This window comes from Condylura cristata, unplaced genomic scaffold, assembly GCF_000260355.1.
Source record: "Condylura cristata isolate star-nosed mole 26May11 unplaced genomic scaffold, ConCri1.0 scaffold00025, whole genome shotgun sequence".
NCBI lineage: Eukaryota > Metazoa > Chordata > Mammalia > Eulipotyphla > Talpidae > Condylura > Condylura cristata.
Genome location: NW_004567126.1, coordinates 7,078,875 through 7,097,094, shown reverse-complemented (window position 1 = coordinate 7,097,094; position 18,220 = coordinate 7,078,875). Strand labels below are relative to the sequence as shown.

The 18,220-nt window shown below is 42.0% G+C and overlaps 1 protein-coding gene across 1 annotated transcript in view; it reads left to right on the top strand.

The window, feature by feature from the left end:
• The window catches only part of LOC101636694 (beta-galactosidase-1-like protein 2), a 26,120-nt gene extending 8,292 nt beyond the window's left edge, over window positions 1-17,828 (top strand). The window contains exons 5-19 of the mRNA XM_012729352.1: window positions 727-835; window positions 1,606-1,698; window positions 3,137-3,218; window positions 4,349-4,413; window positions 4,502-4,586; window positions 5,153-5,290; window positions 5,959-6,039; window positions 6,637-6,743; window positions 11,015-11,161; window positions 14,023-14,094; window positions 14,587-14,674; window positions 15,315-15,402; window positions 16,027-16,144; window positions 16,477-16,593; window positions 16,686-17,828. Of these exons, the coding sequence (XP_012584806.1) occupies window positions 727-835; window positions 1,606-1,698; window positions 3,137-3,218; window positions 4,349-4,413; window positions 4,502-4,586; window positions 5,153-5,290; window positions 5,959-6,039; window positions 6,637-6,743; window positions 11,015-11,161; window positions 14,023-14,094; window positions 14,587-14,674; window positions 15,315-15,402; window positions 16,027-16,144; window positions 16,477-16,593; window positions 16,686-16,763 (1,468 nt within the window). The 3' untranslated portion in view covers window positions 16,764-17,828. The remainder of the gene's footprint in view (window positions 1-726; window positions 836-1,605; window positions 1,699-3,136; window positions 3,219-4,348; window positions 4,414-4,501; window positions 4,587-5,152; window positions 5,291-5,958; window positions 6,040-6,636; window positions 6,744-11,014; window positions 11,162-14,022; window positions 14,095-14,586; window positions 14,675-15,314; window positions 15,403-16,026; window positions 16,145-16,476; window positions 16,594-16,685) is intronic.
• The last annotated feature ends 392 nt before the right edge of the window (window positions 17,829-18,220 follow it).

Sequence of the window (18,220 nt, the reverse complement as noted above, 5' to 3'; positions counted from 1 at the left end):
AGGGTTCACCAGAGACAGAGTGGGGAGCAGAACAGGCAGATCGACGAAGTACACTGCCGAGGGGAGCAGTGGGCGGGTCAGGAGAGGTCTGCTGTGCCATGTGCCCTCCCTGAGCAGGGATCAAACTCATGCTTAAGTGGCTTTAGTTTCTTAATGCTGTGCTTTAACCTGCTGTGCCACCAGGGAGGGCCTAGACAGCATTTTTTAAAAACTTTGAAACAGTTTTACAAAAGTCTTATTCCAGATTAGGAGTTGGCAAACTAATTATGTAAAAGGCCAAATTATAAATATCTTCAATCTTGAGGGCAGTCTCTGTTGCAATGGCTCAACCTTGCTGTTGTAACAGGAAAGTAGTCATGGTAACATGTAAACAAATGGATATGACAGTTTTCCAATAAAATTTTATTTACAGAAACAGGCAGTGGCTCTGACTGGGCTGTTGGACTTTAGCTTGATCACCCCTGCTCTAGATCAGCTCATCAGTTCATCTTTATACAGCTCTTATTTGTGTTTTGAGGAAAGAAAGGATGCTTAAGGGGCTGAGCTATTTGTAAAGGAAATATAGCTTGTGTCCAATTTGACTGCTAAAGATGGATTAAAATCTCACAATGTACTGTTTCAGTGTGACTGTTCTAATCGGGATTGCCCATCCCCACACTCATATGCTTAAACAGATCTTACTGCTAGCTCCCATTCCAAGTTGGAGTCTTGCTTTTTCAATCCTAGTTGGTTACTCCAGGATCCAAACATGAAGCTGAGAACAACTTACAAGGGCTTCACTAAAGCAATGAGTCACTATTTTGATGAGCTGATTCCCAGGATAAAATCACTCCAGGTAAAACCCAAGGGGAGTAATTGCTTTTCCAGATAGGGCCAGCCAACTTGCTATAACTCAGAAGCAGGAAACATATATTTCAGCTAAGTCAAGCTTCTTATTTAAAAAAAATCAGGTTTATAGGCTGATTTACCCCTACTACCCCCACTTTATGCCTTTTCCATGGCAGTATTTTAGGAACTGCACTCTCTGTGTTTTTGTTTTATTTATTTGCTCTCCATCACCATAAATGGGAATTAATGATAGCTCTTGAAATGTCTTGTTATTTTATTCCTTCACAAATAATAGACTATCTGGATGACGTTAGCTCAGTGATATTTTTAGAAGTTACAGTGTTTGATTTCTTATATACCTTTCCTGAAATAAAACCATGGTGTCAGTATACTCATTAAGTAGATCTAGTGTTCTTCAGGTTACTAAAATGCTTAGGAAAGAGTACCAAGGAGAAAATGAGTAGAGGGAAGAACAAATATATAACATCTAGGTGTCAAGCTTTGCACTAGGCAATAACATTTACCTACTATAACCATTTGAGGGTCCTATTGTAGATTAAATGGAGGCAATGACAGGCCCCTATGTGGTCAGGAGAGGCTTTCACAAAGTGTGAATTTCCTAGGCATAGAGCTGATTCTTAACACTGGGTACCCAGAGTTAGTTAGACTTAGGGAAACTGGTAATGTGTATAATATGGTTGTAGAGAAGTAAATTGTAAAAAATCCAGCCTTTATCCCTTGTAATCACATTCTCAAATTCACCTTCTGGATTTTCAGTTCAAAAATGGAGGCCCCATCATCGCTATGCAGGTTGAGAATGAATATGGCTCATATAATATGGATAAGAAATACTTGCAGTATGTTAAAAAGGTAAGCACTCTTTCAGTTTTCCTCCATCTTCATGTATTTCCTTTCTTACTTTGTCAGTTTGTACAGTGATAGTTTCCATGATACGATGTGCTATGAAGATGAAGAAGGTCCAATTTAGTTTTTCATGAATTGGGAGAAAAGTCTGGAAAACTACCTATACAACTCTAATGTAGGCAAAGAATGATGTGCAGATATTTTTCCTCTCTGTAAATTTTATAGTTCTCTTGATCTGTGTTTGTATAATACATTCTTTTCTATCTTTTTACTTTCAAAATTTTGGCATCCACCTATTTCAGTTACATACTTTGTAAGCAGCATAGAATCAGAATTTATTTTTTAATCTATTATGAAAAGTCTTGTCTTTTAAATGAGATATTTGGTTTCTTTACATTTAATGTAATTACTGAATTTTTATTTAAATCTATCATCTTATTATTTTCTATTTTTCCTGCTTGTTCTAGGACCTTACACTGAGCTGGACCTTTTTCTCTCTTTTCTTCATTTGAGTTGATCATTTTTATTTTTATGTCACTCTATATTTTCATTTTTACATTATTTTATTTTCCATTTCCTCACTCTACTGGCCTTTAGGCCATTTTCACTTTTCTTTTAGAATTGGCCATAGAAATAACAGTATTTATCCTTGAATTATTAGTGTTACACATAAATTAATTTGCTTTCTAATTCCAGGGTTAAGAAAATACTTGAGAAACATTGAATTGTATTGTTGTCATTTCTTTTAATGCCACAGCCATTATTTTTATTATATAATCATTTAGATTTACTCAGAGAATCTACTTTTTGTTGCTTTTTTCTCCTTCTGAATCACTGAACTTTATCTTCCTTACCATTTTCCTCTCCCTGAAGAACTCTTTTTGTATTTTCTTTATAAATACAGAGGTATTTTATTAACAAATTCTCTCACTTCTTGACTGAAAATATGCCTAGTTTACCATAATCTCTACCACCCCCCAAATTATGTTTATTGAAGTAAAGTAGGTTGACATCATTGTACTTCCTCTAGGAGTTACAGGTTCAACTCTCTACTAATGGACTTCTACAGCCTGTCTACACCAGTGCCCCAATAATCCTCAATGTTCTATTGGGCCCCTTTCTTCCCCCACTCCTACCACACACTGAAACAGCCTAAGTGCTGAAGGACAGAAGAGTGGATCTCTCTCGCGCGTGCTCTCTCTCTCACACACACACATCAATACATAATATATATTATGGACCCGGCTATAAAAAAGGATAACTCCAGCCATTTGCACTAGCGCTGATGGAACTGAAGCAGATAATGCTAAGCAAAATAAAACCTTTTTTCCTACTCATCAGTTTCAGTCGAGCATTTTTACTGCCATCACTTTTTCCAAAGAAAAGCAATCACACAGGACCAGGAACAGTTTTTTTTTTTTTACCCTCATGAATTTCTCTACAGGCCCTGGTGAAGAGAGGGATCGACGTGCTACTCATGACAGCAGATGGTGGACAAGAGCTGTCAAGTGGCCACTTGAAAAAAGGTGCACTTTTGGTTTTGCCCTATTTTCTTCACTGAAACAGGACAGGCATTCCTTTGAAGCTTTCCCATCTCCCATGCATGGGCCCCATAGTGTTCAGGTGAGTGGTGAGAGCTGAGTGAGGGAGCCTGTCTGTCTATTCCTATTCATCATTTATAGGTCTATTTATATGATAAGCATGACAGCATGCAGCCGGCACCTCCAACGTAATTCAAATTGAAATTTGAACAGGGTCTTCTAATGATATTAGAGTGAGTTGTTCTTATCAATAGGGGAGTTCAATAAAAGAGCGGTGGGTGGAAGTAAATATCTGCCAAGTCCTTCCTGAAGAATTGACAGAGGTCATTAAGTATATTAGTGTATAGCTAGCTGCCCTCCAGCCACTACCCCTGGTACCAGGAATGTGGAACACTTGCTCGATCCTGCTCCATCCTCAGCTCCCAGAATGTGCTGACTGGGACCAGAGTAAAGGCCATTTTAGTGAGAACCGGAATGCCAATGCCCCTCCTGAGAACCGGAAGTGGATTCAATGCCCCGACCGAGTAACCGGAAGTGGAAACAGTGTTAGTCAAATAGTACCAGACCGAGCAGGTAAGGGGATAAATAAGACTATGGACTAAGGACTAAAAGCAGTAGAGAAACATGGGATAACATTACAAGAGGAATACACAGGAAGGCAATGTGTGAACAAGTTGAGCCGGAGGACAATGCATTTTAGAATTTTTTAAATTCCAAATGTTGTGTGAGGAACTTTCTCCTCGGCTCCTTTCTCTCCCAGGCTTCCTGATGGCCCTTCAGCTTATAGAGGAAGAAGCAGAATAATGCTCTGAAGGAGATGTCAGGAAATTTAGTCAGGTCCTCAATTAGTCACCTTGCTGGGCATAATTTCTTCTTTTGGATTTCGGTCAGCCTGATGTCTTTTCAAACTTCATCTTATGCATCTTGTGTTTGCACGGTACAAGTGTGGCACCACGTCTTTGTTACTGACTGTGAGCTGTCCATTGTGAAAGTCTGGGAGGTGTGCTGTGAGAAGAGCCAGGCCCAACTTTCCAGCCCGAGCTGAGGGCCAGTTTTCTGCCCACACCGTTCAGTGCTTGTAGTGAGACCTTGTGAGCATTTCTTCTCTTCCGCAGTGCTTTCTACTCTCCGCTTGAAGGACATAAATAAAAAAACCTATGAAACACTCTTTTCAATTCAGGTAAGGACCTTAGATGATTTGAGTCTCAAAAAAAAGCTTCTAAATCTCAGCAAGCAAGCATTTTAAACTAGCCCTTGGTTTTCCTCAGGGCCATAGCCCCATATTGATGACAGTGTACACAGCCAGCAATCCAGATGTGTGGGGACTGCCTCGCAGTATTCTGGACCCACACAGTAAGTCTTCCTTAGTTTCTTTCTTGGGAAAAGATGACATTTGCCTGCGCTCTCCTCCCTGCTGATAAGTACACTTGAGAGTTAGGGACAAGACTGCTAGATCTTACAGTTTTATAAGTATCAATAAGGTTCAGTAAACACCTTGCCTACCTCTGTTTAGGTGAAATGACAGCATGCACAGGGCACCCCAGAGGTCATTGAAGCTGAGATTTTAACAGGGTCTTCTTTCTGATTATGTTAGTGTGAGTTGTTCTGATCAATAGGAGAGCTCAATAACTGTGCATTGGGTGGAAGTAAAAATCTTCCCTGGTCCCAGATTATCTGTCATGTCCTTTCTGAAAAATTGACAGTGGTCATTAAGTATAAGGCAATGTTCCTGGTGCTGGGATTTTGGGACAGCCACTGTGAGAAGTTACTAAGTGCCACAGAAACACAGAGCTAGACCAATATTTACCTAACAAACAAATGCACAAATATTTAACCTATGCAGCTTGAAAGTCTCTGAACAGTCGATTCATTCTGTCAGATGTTCATTCTCTCCCCCTTTCTCCTTTTCTTCCTACCAGTGTTAATGAAAGACGTACATGAAATGCTCAACCTTCAGTTCTCTGTCAACTTCCATATGTTCCATGGTGGTACCAACTTTGGCTTTATGGGAGGAGCCAGATTAGCAGAGTCCTTTCTCCCTGTGGTCACCAGTTATGGTAAGTACTTGTCACCCAAGTTGTCTCCAACCCAGGCCACTCTGCCATTTGAGACAGGGCCTCTGAAAACAACCCCTAGTACTTTGACTATTTACCTTTAACATAGGTTGGGAACTGAGAGCTCGCTATTCATTCCTTTGACAGGTCTAGAATTTATCCATCACTACAGTCGAGGCAAGTTGCAAGCAGACCCATTGGTAGCTTAATCTTGTCTATCCTCTCTGCAGACCCTTGTGTTTAGAGATTGGCCAAGAATCAGTGATTTTGAGTCTCTGATAACACCATGTTATTGGCTAATAGATCTCGTCTACTCTGCAATTCTCCCAAGAGAGCTCATGAAAAGCCAAGGGTGAAAGAAAGGAAGAATGCAATCAGTATTGCAAAAGAAATTGAGCCAGTGGGTCTGAGTAGCTGGACTCTCATCCTGGTTTCTTAGCTCTCCAAGGGCTGGTATGTTGGGCCTCCATTTGAAAGCCCTGGGAAGCACCAAGCTGCTTCTTGATTTGGACTAACTGGGGTCTGGTATCTTCTTAATTAATGCCCCATTTTTTCTTCACAAAGCTATTTTATTAAGGGTTGCTTTGCTCAATACTAAATGCTCATCTCTTCCTTTGTTGAAGCTGTGATTTTCTGGGGAAAAGTGACACATTTCTTTATTTTTTTTTCAGACTATGGGGGACTGCTGACAGAGAATGGAGATTATACACCAGAGTATTTCACATTTCAAGAATTTTTTACCTCTTATCTGGGTACCCAGCAACAACCTTCTGCTGAATGCTAACTCAACCCCTTAGGAGTCTGTCCTATGAAGAAGGGAGAGAGAATAGAAAGTGGAAAGATATGTTCTTTGGGAGGATGTTCCCTATGCTGTAGTTTATTTTCTCATTAGGCACTGTGGGTTCCAATATGCACAAGATACAGGGCCCAGCCTAGAACCACTCAGCGCTAGCCTTGTCTGAGTTGTCCTCAGAACCCTTTGTAGAACTTCTGCGAATTTACCCAGCACTCTTAGAGTAAATATGTCTTGGTTAAAATGGGGTGGAAGGAGCAGCATCTGGGTGTGTGTATCTCCTACTGGGCTTTCAGAGAATCTGATGATCAGCCAAGGTTGAGAACTGCTAGCCCAGTGGTACCACTGAGGCACAGCATGGCACACTGCCTCAGAGCTTAGAGTCCCATGCAATTATTGCCCAGCCTGTCTATTCTTGTTCTGGAACTGGGAAGACATATCCTCTCTATGATCAGGTCTTTTATTCTTGGTGGCTTTGGGATGGCAGAGTACATTGTGCCCCAGATTGGGTTGGCAGAGGGTCCAGGATGACCTAACCTCCTGCTTTTTATTGCAGAGCTCCCCAAGACCGAGCTACCAGAATCTCAGCCTAAGATTGCTTACAAGTCACTGACTGTGACACACTTCATATCACTGTGGGACCTCATACCCCACTTGAAGGAGGTAATCATGTCTGGGATGGAAAGTTTAGAAAGCCTTTTAGACAAAAGAGAGAGGAAGGAAAGACTTAGCTAAAGAACAGGAAGTTAGTTATTAGGGAACAAAGAAACACTTAGCAATGTTAGTTCCTTCTAGCTCAGAATAAGAAACTAGGATAAGAAAACTTGAATTTGAAGAAACTGTGACTATTGCAGGATATGAGAGGCTAGCTGAGACAATAGCCCCTATTTCTGACATTGCTTAAAATGCAGGTATATTGATGGACCCTAGAGCAATGCTTTTTAAATTTGCTTTGATACAGTTATATACTGAAATATGCCATTATAGTCATATTTATCACATTATACCATTATAGTACAATAGTACCATTGTACTGGGGATTAGTTTTCTATGACTTATTAACAAATTGTTACAAAAGTTTTTACCCCTAAGCACCATCAGTTTTATCTATCCCCCAATCTCTGACAAACACCCAAACACTATTTTACTTTCTGCTTTTTACATGTTTGGCTTTTTTGGATTTCACACACACACACACACACACACACACACACTATCACACAGTACTTGTCTTTCTCTGTCTGACTTCTTTTCCATATGCTCAGGCCCATCATGTCTCAAATAGTAGGCTAGTCACATTTTCATGCCTGAGTAATATTCCATTGCATGTATATGTGACTTCTTCTTCTTTTTTTTTTTTTTTATAAATCTACTCATCCATTAATGGGCATTTGTCTTATTTCCATATCTTGAATATTGTGAATAGTGCTGTGATGTACATGGAAGTTATGTGTAACTCTTTGAAATCATGTTTCCAACTCCTTTCTCTATGTACTTAGAAGTAGAATTGCTGAATTTATGGTTGATCTATTTTTAATTCTTTGGGGAATCTCTGTTTTGTTTGCCAAGTTAGACTAGTTTATATTCCTACCAACAAAGTAAAGGGGTCCCTGTTCATCTTATTCTCACCAGCATCTGTTGTTCCTTATTTTAACTTATGGTAATCATTCTAACAGGTATGAGATAATATCTCATTGTGGTTTTGTTTGCATTTCCCCAGTGGTTAATGATGTTGAACATCTTTTAGTTATTTTTAAAAATTTATTTATTTTATGTAAAATATCTGGGGTATAAGCCAGAGGTGACATGGGAGGGTGGTAAGTTGTCACCTAGTGGGCAACACAACAGGCGGATTTCCTGAAACACATTACTAAAGGGAACAGTGGTGAGACAGGAGAGGTCTGCTGTGGCATGTGGGTCAGCCACCTGGCTAGGGTTCAAACTCAGGCTGTAGCAGTGGTAGCACTGGTGCTACAGGGCAACCCAATGTAAACTGGGTTGCCTGTCTGTGGGTCCTCACCTGAATGCTTAAAATTCAGTTGTACTGCAGGTACGTACAAAAAGGATCAATAATGGGTTTGTTTACAAAGGGGAAAGGAAAAGGAACAACCCAGGGAAAATGTATTTCTTTCTTTCTTTCTTTTTTTGGTTGCTGAGTAATATTCCATTGTATATATGTACCACATCTTTTTAATCCAGTCATCCATTTTTGAGCATTTGGGCTGTTTTCATGTCTTTCCAATTGTAAAAAAAAAAGCAGCAATAAACATGGGGGTGCAGGTATCTTTTTGAGTCAGTGTTTTTGTGTCTTTTGGGTAGATACCTAGGAGTGGGATTCTGGGTTGTATAGATCCTCCATGTTTAGCAGTTTGAGGAACCTCCAAATAGTTTTCCGTAGTGGTTGTACTAGTTTGCATTCCCACCAGCAGTGCAGGAGAGTTCCTTTTTCTCCACATCCTCGCCAACATTTGTTGTTGCTAGTTGTTTGAAGATGTGCCATTCTCACTGGGGTGAGGTGGTATCTCATTGTGGTTTTAATATGCATCTCCCTTATTACAAGTGATGTTGAACATTTTTTCATATGCCTGTTGGCCATCTGCATCTCCTCTTTGGAGAAGTGTCTTTATAGCTCTTCTGCCCATTTTTTTGATGGGGTGATTTACTTTATTTTTGTTGAGTTTCATCAACTTCAATCCTTTATCACTAGTTTTGTGTGAGAAATTTTTTTCCCAATCTGTAGGATGTCTGTTTGTCTTTTGTAATGTCTCTTTTGCTGTACAGAAGCTCTTTAACTTGATATAGTCCCATCTATTTATCCTTGCCTTCACTATCATTGCATTGGGTGCTCAATCTTTAAAGATGTTGCTGAAGTATATGTCGTGTAGTGTTTTGTCTATTTTTAATCAGATTTTTTTGTTAATAAGCTGCATAAATCCTTAAATGTATTTTGAATATTAACCCATCTGAAATATGATTTGAAAAAATTTTCTCCAATTCTGTAGGATGTTTTATCCCTTTATTTATTTTTTTCTGTACAAAAGCTTGGTGTTTCATGTTGTGTCACCAATAGTCAGTTTTTGCCTTTGTGGTATTTTTGGTGTTGTGTCCAAGCAATCATTGTTAAAGCCGATGAGCTTTTTACCTGTGTTGTCTCCTAAACAGTCGTTTAAGCACATTGCATTTAGTTGATATGCCTCTTGAGCCTCTTAATCTAAAGATTTTTCGATTTAGTTTTTAAAAATTTGTTTGTTAAACAAACTGGATCATTTGTAATGAAAATTCCCTGTATTCAGGGTTTTGATGATTAGATCCCCATTTGTCCTGTGCTTGTACTTCCTGCATTTTCTATAAAATGGTAGTTAGAACTGGATTCTTGATGAGAGTTAAGATAGAATTTTATTTGTAATTGTTTCCAAGTGTTCTGCTGTGATTTTTATACACCATATCCCAGCACATACTGGCTACTTGCTCCTGTTTTTATAATTGATCAGTAGGTTCAAATATTAGTCCAATCTATTAATTATCAATTTCTCATCAGTATTTTACCTAATGGTTTTATTGGTCATTGATGATTATTATCTATATTCATTTTCCCTTCAGGCTTTCAAAAAGACTGTCATTTAAATTAGTTCCTTATGTATTTATTTTCTTGAATTCTACATAGAATCATTTTCTTTCACCAATTGTCTTATTACCTGAATGTACAGAAAAGTCAAGACAGAGGTGTTTTCTTTTATTGAGATAATGAATTTATTCCTGCATATCTATGAGTTACTTTGCTTTTGTTGGTCTTTTATTATAAACTCACAGATTTTTACCCCACTATGGTCTCATCTTAGACAAACAGAAGCTCCTTCATTACTTTTTAAATTGAGGTAGCATTGTCTTACAACGTTGATTTGATCAGATGTATGGGATCTGCCCCTTCAGGTGTTTCTTTAAGTCAACACCTGTGTCCTCTTGATATGATTCTAGTAGTTTAGTATTTTCTTGACTTTTTGGTCCTCCTGGATGTTTCAGGGTATGGAAACCTCCTGTTCTCCAAGGAGTTCTGAAGGGCAATATTTTTATGCTACCAAGTTTGAGATATTTTAAAATAAGTTTGGGAATCAAATACTCAGGTTTGCATTTAGAAGGATTTAGTAGCTTTAAATCAATGTAGTAGCTATGTGGGGCTTGGATTAGAGAGGGGTCATGCTGAACATGAGCACTGAAACTAAATAAAAAAGTCTATTGAAGTTGACCTTAGCTAATAGAAGAGAAGAAAGATGAATGAAACTGAAATTTACAGACAGACTCTAGTGGAGATGATTACTGGTTGATGGGGAATTGTAGAGAAGGAAGAAGTTATTTTCCATGTTTTTGCTATTTTGATTGGATGGTTGGTGCTATTTGGAAAGGAAAGAATAGTATGGAAAGGTGGTAAGGATAGTGGTGGGAATATTGGGTTGGATCTTCTTTGATGAAGTCCAGTAGACATGAAGATAAATAGACCAGGAGTGCTTTAGGCCAGTGCTAGAAATGAAGAGTTATGAGTAATCATGGGCAGTTATACCATGGATGATTTATCTTAGTGTATCCAGGGAAATGGAAAGAAGGCTAAAGATAAGCAGAATCTGGTACATTTGATTGAATTCAAGTCAGGAGTTTAGTCCAGGCTTTATTATGGATTGATGAGCATGTCTCCCAAATCATTGCCTTTTTTTGACTTCAATCTTCCCATCTTAAAAAAGAATACATTATTAGCAGCACAAGCAGAGAAAACAACTGGCAATTTACATGTGATACTTAATCATGACTGTTACTACATATTTTGTTTTCTCTACTCCTGTCTCTAAAGCTCTTGGGAGAAGTGGGTTTTAAATGATTTCTCAAATTTTTCTTTCTAGTTGGAAACTTTAGCCTCATTTTTCCCCCTCCTTTCTCTGCCTCAGCCATTCAGGTCATTCAAACCAGTCACCATGGAGAACCCGAATGTGAACAGTGGGAATGGTCAGTCCTATGGCTATATACTTTATGAGACTGTCATCTTCAATGGAGGCGTCCTGACCTCAAGGAATCATGTTCAAGATCGGGGTCAGGTAGGGGACTGTTAGATGGGTCCAGCTAGTAAAACCCAACAGTGCTGCTAAAGTGAATCTCTAAATATAGTGAAATCTCCTTTTGACTTTCAAGAAATCATCAGTTTCTTAACCTCTGTTCCTTCAGTGACATTGTCCATCCTTCCTGCTACCAGAGGCTAAGGTATGTAGACCTCCCCAGGGAGAGCACTACCCAACCCTACAGGAGCAGATAGTGTTTTAGAGACCTGGGAAGAACTTCGGTTGTCCCTGTACTTACTGCACAGCAATCTTTGGATTAACAGAGCACATTCCAGATCACTCCTCTCATTTAATTCTCAAAATACCCATTTAAAGTATTTATTACAAATGAGGAAACCAGAGAGAAGTTAAATGACTTTCAAAGGATATTTGATGGAGATGCAGCAGAGCAAGATTCCAAGCTTTACCATCCCACTCTAAGTTAGGTTGTGTGTTCTTCAGGCCTTGGAATTTTCTTTCCCTTTAGCCCTTTTATGCTGTCTGTATTCACTTCCTCAGAGACTTCTTTGTGACTTCAGCCCTCCCTTCCTTCTCCTCAACTGCAGACTTCATTTTTCCCATTGGTTGATCAACATTTCTCCTAGATGTTCCAGAAGGGTTTCAAGCTCAAGCTCATCATGTCTGAAATCATTAGCCTCTTAAACAAAGCTCATCCTCACATTGGTTCATGGGCTCACAATCTGAAAATGGCACCACAGCCCTCCCCTTATTTCTCCTGCGTACCTACTCTCAGCTTGCTCATGTATGGTGCACATTATTCAGTTAGTTTTCTTTTAAACTCTGGGCTGTCATTGCCTTAGAATCATCTTTGTATCTTCTACTATTGTCTGAACCTCATAGAAGAACTTCCTGTTTCAGACAACTCACCTTTACCCTTCTCCTTTCTAACTCCCTCCCTTGGAGAGCTATCACAGTATCTCTCCCAGGTAAAAATCTATCACATCACATCACTCCCCACTTAACAACCTTCCATTGACTTCCCAATCACTTATCAACCTGATGGTGAAACAGACTGAAATCCACTGTTGATCAGGGCATGTCATTCCCTTTTCTGAGCTTCCCCAGTTATCAGTGTGAAGCTCCATGGCAGCTGTTGTGAACACTTTACCTCAGTGGCTGGGGCTGTATTCTTTTAATTGTAATTTATTATTATTTGAAAATTTATTTGTTATGGAAGTACATTGTTCTCTATCACTGCCAGTTTTAACAGTATAGGATTTCCCTTTTCAGTGTGGTTCCCCTAGCCCTCCCACCACCAAACCTCGGTTGCCCCTTTCCATATGGAAATATTCACTTATTTATTTATTAAAGATTTATTTATTTATGCATACAAGAACTGGGGTACAGGCCAGAGGCTGAGAAGATCCACCAGAGACAGAGTAGGGAACAGAATAGGCAGATTCACTGAAATACACTGCTGAGGGGAGCAGTGGGGAGACAGGAGAGGTCTGCTGAGTCATGTGGGTCAGCTCCCTGAACAGGGATCAAACTCATGCTTCAGTGGCTGCCAATAGCTTCATAGCATTGCTCTTTAACCTGCTGTGTCACCAGGCAGGGCCCATGGAAATATTTAGACTTTTAGTATGTGTTCAACAAATGATTATAGAATATGCAGGCCTTACAATCAAACTTAAATTTGAGCTTAAAATATGAATTCTGTATTCTATAAATACTTATGTTTTTATACTTGTAAATTTTAATTTTTCCATTTTCCTCCTCAGTTCTGTCTTGAAAGTGATGATATAACTCCATTAATTTAGGGAGGAAACTGTATCCTCTGGTCTTGTATGGCTAGAACAGAGCAGAGAACCTCTGGGTTTTTGAGGTTTTGAGACTAAAGGAATATGGTAGGTAAAAAATGGGTTTATATTGAGGTCATCTGTAAAACAACATATAGTGGTGATGGCAGCCTTTCCAGAGGAGAATCTGGGGAGACCTAGGCTGGGTTCATTACACAGGTGAATCCACGTGGGCAAGGCAGGCTGACCCTTGCTGCACCTAGAACCCCTCCCAGCACTTCTCTCACAACAGACATTCATCCACTCCCTTCCTTCCCCCTCATTCTCTGCAGGTCTTTTGAAGTTTCTCATTTTCTTCCCAGCCCTAGAGGGGCATCAGGGCACTGCATTTAGCATCCAGTACTCCTCTCTGGACTTGGACTCATCCAGCTCAGGACTGCTGCTTTAAATTTGTTCTATGGGGCCTCCTAACTGGTGGCCAGTTTCAACCCCAGACAGGGAGCAAACACACATGGTGCAGCAGACCTTTCCTGTCTCGCCCGCTGCTCCCCTCAGCAGTGTATTTCAGTGGATCCACCTGTTCTGCTCCCTACTCTGTCTCCGGTGAAGCTTCTTACCCACCTTCCTACAATTTTGGCATATACCCCAGATTTTGTATAAGTACATCTTCAAAATAAAAAGTAAGGGCCCTCCCTGGTGGTGCAGTGGCTTAAAACACAGTGCTGTGGGGTTATCCACAGCCACTACAGCATGAGTTCGATTTCTGGCCAGGGAGGCGACCCACATGGGATGGCAGAACTCTCCTGTCTCACTCTCTGCTCCCCTCAGCAATGTATTTCAGTAGATCTGCCTGTTCTGCTCCCCATTCTGTCTCTAGTGAATTCTGTCACTGCCCCTCCACCTCTGGCCTGTACCCCAGTTTTTGTATGCATAAATAAATAAATCTTTCTTTAAAAGTGATATAAATTTGTTCTATGTTTGAAAACTCATGGTCAGCTTGTGGTATTACAGGAGGATAAATATTCCATTAGAACTTAACCCTTGTCTGCTCCCCCTCTTTCCCTATGATGATCTAATAGTATTTTCCTCTTTCTTTGGCAGGTATTTTTGGATAAGAAGTTTTTGGGCATCCTGGATCACACCAACAGTCAAGTGATTATTCCCAGGAAAAATGTATATAATCCAGTGTTACTGAACTAATAATTCTAGTGCCAGCCTAGGTCCCAGGTTCAATTGGAAGCATGGCCTGGTGCTGTGATAGTCTCCTTTCTCGGCCACTGTCCTCTGAGTTGCCCCTGGCAGAGGGGCCCAATAGGGGGTGAGAAAGAGCAGAAAACCTCTGGGTGGCTTAATTTGAGACTGAAGCATGCTTTGGGTGAGCAGAACTTTTCTGTCTTGAGTACTCGCTGCCCCCAAACTGGACCTCAATACAGTCTGGTTCAAGTGACTGCTGGAAGGCCTGCCACAGAATGGGGGTGGGGATGAATAAGGGGATCAGGAGTCCCAAGGTTTGCCTGATCCTGAGCTGGAGGTCCATAAGCTTGCTGAGGCTTGCTCTCTGGCTATCTACCTGCTTATGATCTCACCACAGATTCTGGAAAGTTCTGGGAGGCCTACAGGAGAGTATTTGTGTGGCCCCCACTCTGGCTGGTCTATCTTGGGCAGGGCTACAAGGAGTACATGACATTGAGCATCCTGGTGGAGAATCAAGGCAGACTTGCCTCAGGGAAGAACCTCAATAAGGAGAGAAAAGGTGGGTTTCATCATGGAGAAACTTGAGATCTCGAGGCACCCCATTCCTGTTGCTTTTACTCCAGGCTAAAGACAGTCCTGGTATGTGCTTTGGAGGAGAACAGGGTCTCCTGGTCAGTCAGGCCCTCAGACATAGAAACTGTGACAAGTCCTGCTAGATCCTCACCACAGCCCAGCGTTTTCTCTAATTCCCATACCAGCACACTGATTTCCTTTGGGAAGTTTTTCAAAGAAAACTGTAGAAGTGACTTGGAGACATGAGTCTTTAAGAGTCCCTTCCTAGAAATTTTGATTTGTCCTTCTCTGGATGCCCAGTGCCAGTCTGATCTTCCCTCAGCTTCTGTGCACACAGTCCCACGCCCTCCCTTCTACCCAGCGTGCTTTGATCTATGCAAGAGTTTAGTTATCCAGGAAACCTGTGCTGGGAAGATCTGGCAGGAATTGCTGTGACTTCTGTGCTACTGATGGAAAAGATACAGGCACCACTTAGAGATGCTCATGCGCACACAGAAGGAGCAACCCAGGGAGGGTCTTGCAGTGACCTCTCTGCTGAGGCCAGGAGAGGCAACACTGACCACAGCCCTCTCACATCTTTACATCCTTCTTGCTGCCTTCACTTGCCTGTCTTCCCTCTCCCATAGGCTTAACAGGGGATATCTATCTTAACAACTCTCCATTAAGGAAATTTCAAATCTTCAGCCTGGAGATGAGTGTTAATTTCATGAAAAGGTGGGTATAGAAGCCATTGTCTCAGGTGACACCTTAAAGATGGGAAACATGTAGACATGGAAAGAAGTTCAGAGACATTCTGACCAACCCCTTTGCTTTTCAAATAAGAGAGATGGAAGGGATTATGCTAAGCAAACATAAGTCAGAAGGGAAAAGAAATGTTGATGTCTCACTTAAGGGGGGACATAGGGAAATTGAACAAAGGGTAAAAGACAAAACTTGCAAACTATAGATCTGAGGCCCACAGCAAGAGAGGGGGAGGGAAGGGGGTCAAAATGGGAGGCAAGAACACAAGGGTTGACAGTGATGGCCACGGTGACAAGGGGGCGGGAGAACTTTGGGGACTACAATGATGTAAGAAAATGAGAGAGAGAGACAGACAGACCCCAAAACAGGAGAGGAATGACTCCAGTTTTCAGAGTTGCCTGGGACAGTGCCCCACAGCCCCCCATTCCCCCAACTCCTGGGCTGCTGGCTTATTTACTGCATCATGTATCCTGAGTGGCCTAGGCCTCTCCTATAGTAGGGGTACCAGGTTGGAGAGAAGAGACTTGCCTCAAAAGTCCTGACACCTTATGATGATGGGAATGACCTTCTTTTCATTGGCGCTTAAATCTCTTTCAGGGGCATTCCTAACATCTGGAAACCAGCCATCTACCAACCTCAGTTTCAGGGCCCTGCCTTCTTCCTCGCTTTCATGTATGTTTTTAATCACCCCAAAGACACCTTCATAAAACTAGAGGTTAGTGATTTTTCCCCCTCCCTTCCTCTATCTTCCCCCCTCTCCCTCCCATTTATTTTGACGAATACCTGCTAGCAGATGGAAATAAAGCCCTGACTTGGGTCATTAGAAGGGAATGATCTAGGACTTAGTGCCTTCCTTCCTTGAGACCTGAGGGTTGAGCCAATTCCAGGCCAGGGTTTGTGGTATAAAACTCTCCCCTAGTTAATGATCTACTTGTCTGAGTGTGACTATGGCTACAATCTGGTGTGTCTATTGTGTGTGTGTATGTTCTCCTCTTGTGTCTTTACATCTCCAACTCAGACTGTGAACCTTGGCTCCAATCTTTTTAGGGCTGGACAAAAGGAGTAGTATTCATCAATGGTCGAAATCTGGGACGCTACTGGAATAAAGGTCCTCAGGAGACTCTTTACCTGCCTGCACCCTGGCTTCGACCTGGAACAAATGAGGTGGGCCCCCCTGCTGCTCCCCATCTCTCAGTACCCATGCTTCAGGGGCAGCTCTTGAGTCTCATGGCCACCTTATATCTTCTTCTCGAAAGGTCATCCTGTTTGAGGAATTCAAACCTGGTCTACAGATTCAGTTCAGTGATAATCCTGAGCTTGGCGTGATAGCCTGAGGGTAATTCGTAACACCTGGCACCATCATTCTGGCTCTTCCTGGTTGAAAGAGAGATGAAGACACAACACGTACCGCCTCGTAGGCAGCCGCAACTTTCCTCACAGCCCTTGTATGAGAGTCAGTATTTGTCGTAATACCTGCCTCAACTCCACCAGTCCCCTCCACTGAAGGATGAGTTCCTCTCACAGCACGAATGCCTTGCCCTCAGCCTCCCTGCCTTCCAGACGTTTCCACTGTGCTTTCTTATAAACCTAGGTACAGACATCCCCCACTTCTTGCCTTTTCTGAGCCTTATCATGCCTCGCTGCTGCTTTTTCTCCGCCTGGCATGCTAAGTGATTCTCAGGCACTGTTTTCAGGGCCCTTTCTCAGGTTGCCATGGCAGGGGCACAGCGCGGTCACCAGAGGTGAACTGTTGCAGGCTTTCTGTGTCTGTCCACGGCAGCACATGGCCTGTGCTTCACTGCCTCTACTCCTGTTGTTAGTAGCAGGTCCAACTATCCTGTTGGAGACTCATCCTCGCTCTGGGGAACAGTTTTGTGGGACTAGCGCTCCAGCTCCCTGCCCTTCCTGCCTGTGGCTTCTCTGCCCTCCCAGGGCTGGGCGTGGGACATACAGGCCAGCAGCTCCTTTCTTTTCCAGGGTATTGAACCTTAAGTGGTGTGACATAAAGTAGAACTGGATTGAGTTGATTCATCCCAACATAGGGTCCTGGTGTCCTGGTGGTCCTGACACCCTGGTTGCTGGGTGCCCCTGGCCTCTCTGTTGACCTCAAGTCCTGATCTGGGTCTACTACCTAGACCCAGTACTTTCCTCTTTTGTTTCTGATACTCACAACAAAATATGCCTCTTCAGTGCGCACTCTGTCAAAAGCTGTTTGATCACCAAATAGAATATTGGGGCGGGGGAGGGCGGGGAAGGGAAATGAGATCCTCATAGTACTTCACCCTCCAAATGTGTATCTGAGCCACATGTGGTTTTCTAATAAATCAAATAAAATATAAATGTTAATGCAGGAAATGAGAGTTCATGTTTGCCATTTGCTTTTGGTGTTGAAAAAAGTGTTTTGCTTTTACTCCCCACTGCTCCTTCTATACTGTTGCTTGTCCATGTTCAGGTGAAAATCCAACCAGTTAGCCCCACCCAAGACCTCTTCTTACCATTCTCCCTCTCCCCCTGGCCGTCACCTTCAGTATGGGATTTCCAGCTCTTGCGGGCTCTGTGTTCTCCTCCCAGCCTGTCTGCAGGTGTCAGAGCAAAGGGCAGAGGGAGTCAGTGAATTGCGGGGGTGGCTCCATCTGGGGCAGCAGGAGGCCCAGGGAAGGCAGTGGAACTTCGCTTTTGAAACTGCTGCAGATTCCATCCTGAGTAAACAACCTCTGGGGGTAGCTGAAAAGCTTCTGGCGCACTTGGAAGTGTCACCATGGAGGTGAGTTGGCCCTGCGAGGGCTGCAGG